The 12052-nt window shown below is 39.1% G+C and overlaps 1 protein-coding gene and 1 long non-coding RNA gene across 9 annotated transcripts in view; one reads left to right on the forward strand and one right to left on the reverse strand.

The window, feature by feature from the left end:
- Positions 1-12052, forward strand: part of LOC139355872 (uncharacterized) — a 404625-nt gene that overhangs the window by 318202 nt on the left and 74371 nt on the right. The window lies entirely within an intron of this gene.
- LOC105476601 (unc-5 netrin receptor D) overlaps positions 1-12052 on the reverse strand; it is a 571609-nt gene that overhangs the window by 23257 nt on the left and 536300 nt on the right. For all 8 annotated transcript variants that reach the window (XM_011732691.3, XM_071068400.1, XM_071068401.1 and 5 more), the window contains one exon: positions 5993-6157. In XM_011732691.3, the coding sequence (XP_011730993.1) occupies positions 5993-6157 (165 nt within the window). The remainder of the gene's footprint in view (positions 1-5992; positions 6158-12052) is intronic.

Raw genomic sequence — 12052 nt, forward strand, 5'->3', positions numbered from 1 at the left:
AAGAGATTTTTCTGGGTGGGCCTGACCTAATCAGGTGGTCCTCAAATGAGAGCAGATAGCTCTTGTCTGGAGGCACCTTTTCTCCTGGCCTAGAGGAAAGCAAACAGCCCGTCTATGAGCTTCCTATAGAGGGGGTCATGTATCTGGGACCTGTAGGTGGCTTTTGGGAGCTGAGAGTGACCTCTGGCCAACAGCCAGCAAGAAAATTGAGACCTTAGTCCTAAAGCAATAAGGAACCAAATGGTGTCAACAACCTGAATAAACTTAGAAAAGGACTCTGAGCTCCAGAGAACACACCCTGGCCAACACTTTGGTTTCAGTCTTGTGACATAATAAATAAGTGTTGTTTTATGCTTTTAAATTAGTGGTAGTTTGTTATGTAGTAGAAGAAAACTAATCCAAGGGATAAGTAAAGCATCAGATCTGGGATTGAGTTAAGGGACTAGTTAGAACTGTTTAAACTCCAAGAAGCTGTCCTTTGCCTTAGAAACTTACCTGTTGTGCCCTCCAAGTTCACATACACCCTTCCTTCCCTCCCTGAAATCCTGCCCTGATGCCTCTTCCAACTGTTAAATGTCTTCCTAATGTGGGCACACAACCATGATGGTCTTTTTCAGCTAGCAGCTGGGCTCACATAAGTATAAACTATCAGGCTTGGTAGGTTGAAATTAGAGTTCTTAAATCTGTTAATTGAGAAAACTGGTTGATACAGAAATTTCATTAATGATTGATAATTTTTGTCTTTCTGTAACTATTTAACACAGTTGCATTTTGGGGGCTCTGCTTTTGGAAACACGATGCCTTAATCCACCAGTTCAAAAGGATACCTCAGAAGAGATTCCAAGAAAAGGCAGTTTCATGGTCACACACATGTGAGAAATGCTGCATATCACACGCTCTTCTTGGAACCTCAAAGTACATGTTATTATATTAAACAGATTCTACTTGCTGGTTTTAGTTATGTTCCTGGAATATTACAAAACAGTACTCATCAAAACTATTCTAGTATTTGAGGTTATCATAGTATAACGGAAAAGAGCATGGTTTTTAGAAGCAGAAAGACCTCACTTTGGAGTAAAACTCAACACTTCCTAGTTCAGTGACCTTGGATGCTACCTTATCTATCTCAGCCCCAACTTCCTAATCAGTTATTTTGCATTTGTGTAGACTCCACAGAGGTTATGAAACCTGGAAAACTTCACCCAGGTAGTTTATGACATAGGTAAAACTAGAATTCTGACATCCTAACAACTATACAAGTACTTATTTCACTACAGCACCCTGTTTCGAGACAAGTGCCAAGAAATCTACAGTGCTGGGTGGTTAAGGAAAATGTTCTCTGAGTACCATACGAAAGACTTCATGGAGGAGGCGTTTGAGTTGGCCTGTAAGATGGGTAGGCACTGACCGAGTAGAAATTAGGTGGATAGGTGGTTATTCCAGGCAGAGTGGACAATTCTGTTCTGATATATTGAATGGTTATAAAATGAACCTACTCAGCTTCTTTCTGCTTAAACTAGGTTACAAGATACATCATTTTTATCATGGTTTGTAAAATTTGTTCTAGTCTCTAAAAATGCAAATCAAGTAGGAATAGTATCCTTGCATATTTTCTGACTGATAGAAACTAGAAGCAGATTTTTTTAAAATTCTATACAAATTAACATGGTAGCTGTCATTGTCAATGCCAAAGATGTGGCTTATCAATGAAACTGAAAACACTGGATGTGTCTGTGCTAAAGGATCCCAAGGGACAGAATTGGCCTCTGAAAGCCCTCATGGCATCTATAAATTGTTGACCGAGCTCTCTCTTCACTGGGGGCAGAAGAAAAACCACCTTGATGCATGATATCTTCAGAGAAAGCTGAACAAGGTGGTCTTATTTGAAGGCAAATAAAGTATTATATGAGATAGAGTCTAAAAATAAGTAATTTTCCAATTTACTACCCATTAATAAGTGGGTCCCCATTTCCCTCTTAAAGTTCTCAAATTTAAATATTTTCCAGGCATAAGGATTACACTTTATGTAACATTTATGATGCATTCTAAAAGACATCTGGGCCAAGTAATAAGAATCCTGTAGATACATCACATTTTCTGATTGTTTAAATTACATATGCAGAGGAACAGTAGATTTTCATGCTCTGCACATCCGAGATAAGCAGCTGCTACCTGGTAAGCTAAGGGAGTTGTAAATCAGTGAGAAATTCCAACTATTCTGTATGTTGTAACAGACAAATTATCCCCCAACTTCCAACACTTTTGGAGGAAAGATAAGAGAACTGCTTGAATGGAAAATTGTAACATGCAAGATTCCTTTAAGTTGTTTATATTGAAGATCCTTTAATAATGTTACATTAATAAGGAATGATGAAATAAATTACTTGGGAATTTTTCCCTTCTTTTCAATATTTGCAAAATTGTTTTACTCCAGTCTACAATTTTAGCCTGTTGATACTGTTGCTCTATAGAGTATCGATTGGCAATAATCATTAGGTAATTCAATAGGGTTAAATTTAAAGGTAACAACTTATTTCCAAAGACTGATACAATAATGACCTCTCTAAAGAGTAAAAAATTATATTATCTTGGTCACAAAAATAACTTTTAAGTGTGAAGGTGATATATGAAGGACTGGGTTTATTTGAAAAATCACTTAGAGGCATGAAGGGATATGTCAGGGATGAGGCTGAACATGATGGATAAAATACCTTCAATGAGGATAATTACTACATTGACTTAAACATTTAAAGCAGTATTTAAGATAGATATCTTATTAATATTTAAAACTCAATATTTGGATATAAAGTATCTTATATATCTTAAATCTTGATCCTATATATAAATGTTAATTATATAAATATAACTTACTAACGTATTAAACCACCTAAATCTAGTCTTTTTCTGCTTAGGGAACATGAAGCATGATGCACTTTAAAAATCGATCTAGTACAACTAATTTACCGATAGAGACCTGAGTCTAGAATGTATCCTGCACCTCCCCAGGTCATCCCAATTTCTTAGCACTTTCTGTGTCTTCACTTTTGCTGGAACCATTTACCAAAAAATTAAGCCATCTTAGGGAAAAGAGGACAGTTTTCTTTTTGTGAGAAGAGTCTCTCTCTCTCACCCAGGCTGGACTGCAGTGGTGTGATCTTGGCTCACTGCAACCTCTGCCTCCTGGGTTCAAGCAATTCTCCTGCTTCAGCCTCCCAAGTAGCTGGGACTACAGGCACCTGCCACCACACCCATCTAATTTTTTGTATTTTTAGTAGAGATGGGGTTTCACTGTGTTAGCCAGGATGTTCTTGATCTCCTGACCTTGTGATCCGCCTGCCTTGGCCTCCCAAAGTGCTGGGATTACAGGCATGAGCCACCACGCCCAGTCAAGAGGACAGTTTTTATTCATTATATGTATCACCAGATGCGTATCTTTCCTGGGAGTCAGATAATCCCAGGATTAAATGGGTTTGAGCAATCATTCAACAAAGATATCCGGCAGAGCTACATGTAGGATCTCCATTATAGAATGAACAATTCTAGTCCATCACACAGATGGTTACATCCCATCCTTTCTTCTTTTGAAGAAAGAACTTCTCAATTTTCATATACTTTCAGGTACTTGAAGACAAAATTTCTGGTGCTATGATGTTTGCCACTAGTACCTGAGCCCCTGAAGAGAAGCCATACTATGAAGAAGGCCCACAGTTAAGGCTAATCCATTAGATGGCCTTGACTGGGATCCAGAAATAGTGTAGTGGAGTAGTCAGACTTTGATCTTGAAGTCAGGTCTCTGAGTTGGGTACTGTGGCTCCACTCCCTTATGAGTTCCATGATCTTTGATCTTGGACAAGAAAGTTGATGCCTTTGAGACTTTTATAGCATGTAAAATTGTGATAGTACTAATACTTAATCCACAGAATTTTGATGGTTGTATGACAAATATGAAAGCAAATGAAATGATACCTGAAATATAGTGGCTTACAAAAGTTATTAGTCATCTTCTGACACAGAAAATGAGAGCAAATTAGACTTGTCCAAAAAAATATAGTTTATCACAAAGTGAAGATGACAACCTGGGCCAAATTCTGCAGGAATGCTTGAAGCAATTAATAAAATGATCCTTGAAAGGATCGAAGGGTTAATAAAGCCTCTAAAATGCAGCAGCCCTCAAATTGGATGACTATAGCCTAACAATAAATATTGAAATATTATTCTGATACTTGCCTCTCATTATCAAGAGATATTTAATGTTATCTTCTACAAGGCATTTCTAAGTGACTGTAAACTTGTGAAGCATTAGAAAAGAAATTGGGGAGTAAACAACAAGGTTGTGTTTATTAGCTAACTTTCCTTTCAAGCACTTTAAGAATTTGAGGCAAGGAGCAAAAATACCTATCACATTCCTCTTACATAAATATCCTGTAATAGCACAAGTCAATCACCAATATCTGGATGCCTTTACAAACAATAACCTATAAACCGGAATTCTTTCATTGGCCTGTTAATGGACATCTAGGGCAATTTGGATGAGAGGGATCTTTTATGTTATGCCTTTTCATGCTTCCTTCTGAATACCAGCTCTTCTTAGATTTTTTATTTTTATTTTTAAAACCTTTCTATAATTTTTATTTTACTTTGCAATGCATCATGTGAAATATAGTATCACTGTTCAAGAAAGAGCCCCTAAAAATATCCTACCCCAGGTTTCCAGATCTACTGTCTCCGTGAAAACTAGTTGAGCACATAATCCTAATTGGCAATAATGAATGCAAATACTGCATAAACATGTCAGTTAAGACAGCTATCAATTTTAAGGCACAATCCTTTGGAAAGCCATCCACTCTTCAGAAAAACTATTTGGGGAATTAGCAATGTTCATTTTGCATAAACAATGATTTCAAATGAGAATAGAAGGAATAATGCTATAAAGCTATAAATTTTCCAGGAAAAACCCCTGAAATTGAATTGTATGTATATAAATGTGTTTAATCTTCTGCCAAGCTTAAATTTATAAATATATATTTATATATTAATAAATGCATATATATGTATAGATTTATTTTATAAGTGAAAAGCAAAATATGTATTTTTTTTTACACTAATCTGTAATGACCTGGAAACTGCCAAACAAAAGCATCACAATCCCTCTGCTAATCTCCCCCTCTATCCCATTCAGGAAGGATGGCTATTGTCTACTTTATAAGCTCATGTTCAAAGCCATGAAGTCACTTGGTGGTTTAGGACAAATGGGAGCCATGACGGAAATCAGATGCCTTTTTGCAAAAGTTCTCAAGTGAATCCTCCCTTGACTGCTACTTTAACTCTATCTTCCAATACTGATTTGACCTGGACAAAGTCCTTTCTCACTTTGCACTTCCATTTCCTTACCTTATAGAATGAGGTCCTTCTTATATTATTGTATTGTCCTGTCCTCCTTATATTATTGTATTGGAAGGGAGTAACGGAAATGTGGATGTACAGAATTCTGAGCCTGGGGAGCATGAGAAACAGTAAGACAGGGAGTCTCATCCCTGGAGATAAAATAACACATATAGGGCAACTGACTTCTGGAAAACTAGTCAGAACCAGCAGAAAAACAGTCTGAGGGTGGCTTTGTGCCTCTTTGTGGCATGTGTCTCAACTGTACCATCTGGCTTCAGTCTATAATGAATCTCAGCTGGTAATCCAAGTCTGCTGTGGAATGAGACTTCTTGTGATTTTGTGTATCAAAAGCTTGGTACCAGTTCCTTCCCCAGAGGTACCTTCACAGTCTAAGCTCTCTGATGGGTTGAGCTTCCTTGCCCAGGGGGAAGTTTAGTTCAATCCTCGGTGTGAGAAAAAGTTTATTTTCCCTTATCAGTAATGAAGATGCGGACTTTGTGCATTTTGAAGCTCTTTCAGAACCTGAATAGCACGGCTGGTAGGTATAGCTTTATTATTCTTATCGTCCTTCAGAAAGGGTCAAATGACCTGTAGATCAAGGACTCACCTCTAGGATTGATGTCTGCACTTGGAGGATCTGTTCATGGCCTTTGAGCTGCCGAATGCAGATTTTGCAGGACAGCTGGGTGGTGGTGGGCGTGTAACGCTCCAGGGAGAAGGCACAGTGCAGGGGCTGCCGGTTACTGCACCACACGCGGGAGAACGGGACTTCCTGCAGGGGAGAAGGAGAGAAGGGATGGTTTGCAGGGCCCAGCTGAGATGAACTAGAACAGGAGAGACTTAATAGCGATGATGATGATGATGACGACGACGATGAAGACAATCACAGCAGAGATAATTGCCTAGGCAGCTTTAGTGGAATTGTTGTAAAAATAATGTTCCAGCAAATGCCAAGCAGCACAAAAGTAATTAATGTCAATTCCAATTGATAACATTTGAATTCCAAAACCGCACTGCAAGAGCTCAGATTTCACTTGGTGACACACAATTAGGAAGAATAACATCAAGAATTATCATTTTCATTCCCCGCTTAGAAAATATTTTCCTTTGGAAGATTCCTGTGAGCCATGCTTCTACTTCGGTCTGTGGGAGGATGTTATCTTTTTACCTATGTAAAAATTATGCTAAGGAACTGATTGGCCAGAACTTAACTCCATACCACAAACTCATGCAGAATTGTGAGAACACAATATTGCTAATGTATCCAACATAAAAATTAATACCTAGTGCAAAATCACACACATATACACACAGACAGAGAGAAAAAGAGGGAGGAAGGAGGGGAGAGAGACAGACACACATAGAGGGCCACCCCAGAGTGATCTAGTTTGTCAATTCTTCATTTGCTCAATTTGTCCATTCAACCATAATGTATAAAGTGCCTGCTAATGACCAGACACTGTGCTAGGTAAACAATAAGAAACAATAACAGATTCAGTCCCCCACTCTCAGGGGACATATGGACAACTGAGAGGCAAAAATACCTTTTAGTAAATGAGGAGGGAGATGATAAAATCTATAGATTACTCATTTTTCCTAGTATTAGCCATTGCTTGCTACCAGACTGTGTCTAATAATGTGAAGTAGAAGTTAGTCACTGAAATTTTTTCATGTACTAAAAAGTCTCTCTCCTTTGTAATCAAATGTGGCTTGGCCCTTAGCAATGACCACATATGCCTCTAGTAATCCTCACGCTCACTTTTTTCTCTATTTCTCACTTTATTAGTTTGCTCCTTTACCTATTGCTAAAAATAAAATTTTCCGCAACACTAGAACAGAAAGGTGGCAAGACATGTATCAAATCTGGAAGTTTGGAACCCTGAACTATGACTGGTGATGAAGCCAGCACGTGTCATGAGACTAAAGAGCATGACTGAAATGATCTTTTCCCTTTGAGAAGCTATGCGTTACCTAGTTATTCCCAAGCCCTTATGTGCACACTTGTTTGGATACCTTGCTTCCTAATTTTCTCTATAGAAAGCCCCATAGATTTTTATTTTGGATGTTTACTGGTAGACTCAGGAAGGAGGGATGGATGGACTCTAGATGGTTGTGAACTTGAAGAGAGGAGAGCCAGCTTTATGGGAGTATGAAATAACAAAATCAAATATTCTACCATGCATCTTAGCAATAAATTGCGGGTCATTTTGTTTGTTATTAATCCGGAACCAAAAGAAAAGTGGAGTTTCAAGAAGGATGTAGAGAAGGTCTACAGGTGGGAAAGGATCTGGCATTTCAGAGACTTCATTCCTGTGCAAGAAGTGGGCTGTCAGAATGGAACTCTATCTTTGCCATTCTCTGTTCTTCCCCATGTGGAAGGGGCTTGAAGACTAAAAACTACATTTTAAAACTCCCCTGCTGGCAGTTCACATTTCCATTCTGCCCACAAGAGGCACTCATGCTAGATTTGGAAGGGAAAGGAAGTGCAGAAGCCATCGCTGCCCGTCTAACATCAGCAGGCAGACCTGAAGGCTTCAACTGACAGCCCAAGAAAGGTGTGCAGGGGCTTCTGGACATTCCCTGGAGAATCCACTGCTTTAGTGCTGGTGCACTTTCCTGAAATTCCTGACCTGACTGGTTTTCTAATACCACTAGTAGCTTTCTCTGACCTTGGCTCTCCACAGAGGTTTCGTAATCATATAAATCCCTTGATTAAATTTCCCCTCAGTTGAAACGTCTTGAGCGCCTTCTATTTTCTTGACTAAAACAATTCTTGATTTGAAGAAGTTATCTTAGAAACTGATGTGAGTTGGGCAACCCTGAAAGGGGCTACTACTGAGTTCCAGAGGGAGGCTATTGTCTGGGGAAAATGCTGGAAGAGGCACCAAGCTAATGATCACTAAGGAAGCTTTTCGTTGGAGGACAACTTGCTTGCACCATCAGCTGACAACACATGTCCATTTAATGGTATCGCTTTCCCACTTTCTTCTAATACAAAAAATTTTGCTTATGATCTCTTCTCTTTTCTTCCTGTGGTAGATCCTGCAGCAGAGGGCATCTCTGGTTGGTGGGGCCTCCTGGCAATGCCTACAGGAAGTCATTTTCTCTAAAATACTCCAAATGACTTTTCACTTGTATCATCATGTGCACTTACAAGTTCTGCCATGTCTCCTTGTTATCTAATGTGATTCTTTTCCTAATTCTCCTAAGCTTTGTTCCACTTTGTAAACCATGGGCAGCCCTTCCTCCATATCTCAGCCTCCTACACTTCTCTCTCTGCCTTCTGTACTGTTCAAGATCCCATTTGTTCACACATGCCCCAACTGCCATCTCTCTGAGGAGGACTACAAAAACATCATCTCTGGCATTTATCTCATTATCCTCAATCCCTGGTATATACCCCTAAGCGCTACAATAATCTTGTTTGGTCTTTACTTCTCTGGTAAATTTAACTTTTGGAAACTGATTGCTATCATATCTCTCCCATTGTTCTCCTCCTCTAATATTCTGGTTTCCATTATGCTTCCATTATGGCTAACTCTGGTTACTTACTCCCAGTCTTCCTGCCTTCAAGCTCTACTACACAGAGCAAATGAGGGGGTTGGGGCTTAATGGGAGAGGCAAATAGCTCAGGAAAGCAGAAAGCAGTTGATTGGGATTATTCAGGGAATAGCATTATGGTCTTTTTTTTTTTTTTTTTTTTACCTCTAATGACTGGGCAGGCATTGATGTGACCAGACCACCTAGGAACTCTAAATTTATCACATGAGTCCTTTGCTTGGGGGGCCACAATGGAGCTTTGATGCCTGCTGTCTCCTGCCTGGCCTTCAAAGTCTTCCACCATCTCTTGCCCTATACTTGTTCTCTCCATTCTTATTTTTATTAGCCCTCAAATAAACTCTCTTCTCCAAACCAGTGAATTTTTGTAGAGTTGCTTTGCACCATGCACTTCGATGAAAGTAACCATAACACAGCACTCTGGAGTTCACAGGTACTTTTGCCTAAGGTGGTTTGGCCCAGCTAAGCTAAGTAGGAGATGCTTCCTAAAATTGAAATTTGAGTTATTATAGTGTAATGCAAGCACTTGGACTTCAGGGCTAGACAAAAAACTGTGCTCAAGGTCCAGCTCTTAAGCAAATGTATGTTTTCTGCAATTTGATTTGAATCATTGGTAATGCTTACTTTCCAAAAAAAAAAAAAAAAAAAAGGCACTGACCACTCATTTAAAAGTGTCCTCTCTGGTATCATTTGCTAAATTCCCTGTATTTTCTCCTAAAAACAATGGAAGAAATATAAAAGAGTAATGCCTACTGCAAAGATAATTTTTCCTTGCAGAAAGACATGAGAATTAGTACCAAAAAACAATAAAACAAAAGCCCTCTTTTTTCTTTTCCATTCCATTTAACATAATCCAAACATTTAAAAAATCTGATTTTAAGACAGTATCAAGGGAATGCTTTTTACTGTTGACTTGAGTAGCAGCTGCCAATAGCATTCAACAAAACATTTAAAAATAATAGAATTAGAAATGCCATGATTAGTGTGTTTTCACGGCAATCATCTTCACTTTCATTTATTCAAAAAAACAAAAACAAAAAACACCAACAAGCTCGCTGAGCTGAGAGGAATTATGTGGAAAGTAATATGGGAGGAGAAAGTATAGCAAAGTTATGGGTGTTTAAAGAATTCCGGAAATGTTTTCATTTTGACTCCTATTATAATTAGGTTCTTAGCAGATGGAGAGAATGTAAATCATATCTTAGCAGGAGACAGACACTGGGTTCTCCAAGATACATAGCATGCTGGAAAGACAGCTGCTTTTACCCTAGGGAGGTGACAACTTGACTTTGTGTTTTGTTGGCTTTTAAAAATAATAATTTATTGTATTATGTTTATTACAGCTCCCCTACCCCACAGCCAGCAAGGAATAAAGGAAAGTGATTTAGGAGCTCTGAGGTCCCAGCAAGGAATAAAAGAAACTGATTTAGGTGCTCTCAGGTCCAGTAACCTATTAAAAGTAGAATTATTTACCTCCCAGAGGAGGGTTGCTAATTCTACAGAGAGGGAAAATCATATATTCCTAATTGTGGTAGAGTCTTAGGGACTGACAAGAAAATGGGATATAATGAATTGTTTACTTGGGGAGACTAGCATCATGGACCTCAGGTTTTCTTTGAACCAATGTCAGTGGCTGCTACCATGATGAGATCTCAGAAGACCTGACATAGCCTTTCCGACTTCTCACTCAATATACCTGGCTTCATAAGCAATGACATCTATAAAGTGTAATCCTCCAGAACCTAAACCAACAAGATTTAAGATCTAGTTGGTCCTTCAACATACAGGCTCTCATCACATATCTCTGGGCCCAACCTTGAACTCACACCATTCTAAAAACATTTCTCATGCAGTTTGTTGGTGTCTGATAGGGAAAACATTGTACGTACTGGGCACCTCCCCAGCCTGTACCTTTCTGGGAAATTTCTACCTTTCCCAGAAGAAAACAGGGAAGTTTCCTAGTAGAGTAAGTTTTGGGTACCAATGGTAATATGTCGGCCCCCAGACTCCTGATTTGAAGTTAGAGAAAGGGAGATTCACCAATTGAAGGAGAGACCTATAAATGATGTCAGGAATAGTGCGATTTTCTCTCTCCACAATAGCTCTCTGGGATAACAAGAAATAGGCCCTGTTAGTTCCTAACCACTAAGCCCTAATGAAAAGCCATTCTCTATTACCCACGCCAAGTTTGTCAGTGCACATGATGTTCTACATGAGGTTCAAGCAGGCTGAACACAAACCCTCCCCTAAGTGCTTACATCTAATGCCCAGAGCAAACACAGCATGGTCATTAAGCCAAGCACAATATGCATTCACACAAGCTGAGGATTTCAATGATGAGAGGGGCAAGGAAATTGGTGGTAGGGGTGATGAAGAGAAAGGAGGAATAGAGCGGAAAGCCATTTGGGGTAAGAAAAATGAAGTGGAAATGAAAACTCAGTGGCAAGCCTCCTGATGCAGAGAAAATTAAATTGTTTCTCAGCCTTCCAAGACTCTTTCAAATTATGCTCAATTACAAAAGGCAAATATTTATACATGTTCACAACTTCCATGTAATCCAGCCCATCCCAGCAGTAAAGCTTGCTGGGTTTCCTTGAAAGTCAATGTCCTCTGGCTTTGGCTGGTCCTGTTGTACCCTCTGAGGTCAGTAAACACTTAGCCCCCTAAGTCTCTTCTTCCTGGGGCTCTCTTTGGTATCCCTGGTGTCAGAATTATTGTTTAAGTGATGCTGCAAGGTAATGGTTCTTTCATCTGATTTTTTATCTCCAAGCATTAAACTTAATAGTTCACTTTGGACTGAGTCACTTGCATCAGATCCAGTGAAATGAGACCCTTATAGCCTATAAAGATTAATATGGAGGAATTTGCATGACGATCAGGACTTGTTTTAACAATACTCCAAAGTTCAATTTGGACTAGAAACTTTGAATACTGCTTACTGGAGAGCAAAGAGACCTACACCTTGAATGTCATAAACTATTTATTCATAGAAAACTTCTCCCCATGGAAAAAAATGTGGTGAATGTGCCCCTGGCCCTCCCAGGAAAAAAAAAAAAAATGTTCAGGGCAACGAGAGATGGTTGTGCTGCTTTGAATGCACTAAAACTGT

Source organism: Macaca nemestrina, chromosome 8, assembly GCF_043159975.1.
Source record: "Macaca nemestrina isolate mMacNem1 chromosome 8, mMacNem.hap1, whole genome shotgun sequence".
In the NCBI taxonomy this organism is placed as follows: domain Eukaryota; kingdom Metazoa; phylum Chordata; class Mammalia; order Primates; family Cercopithecidae; genus Macaca; species Macaca nemestrina.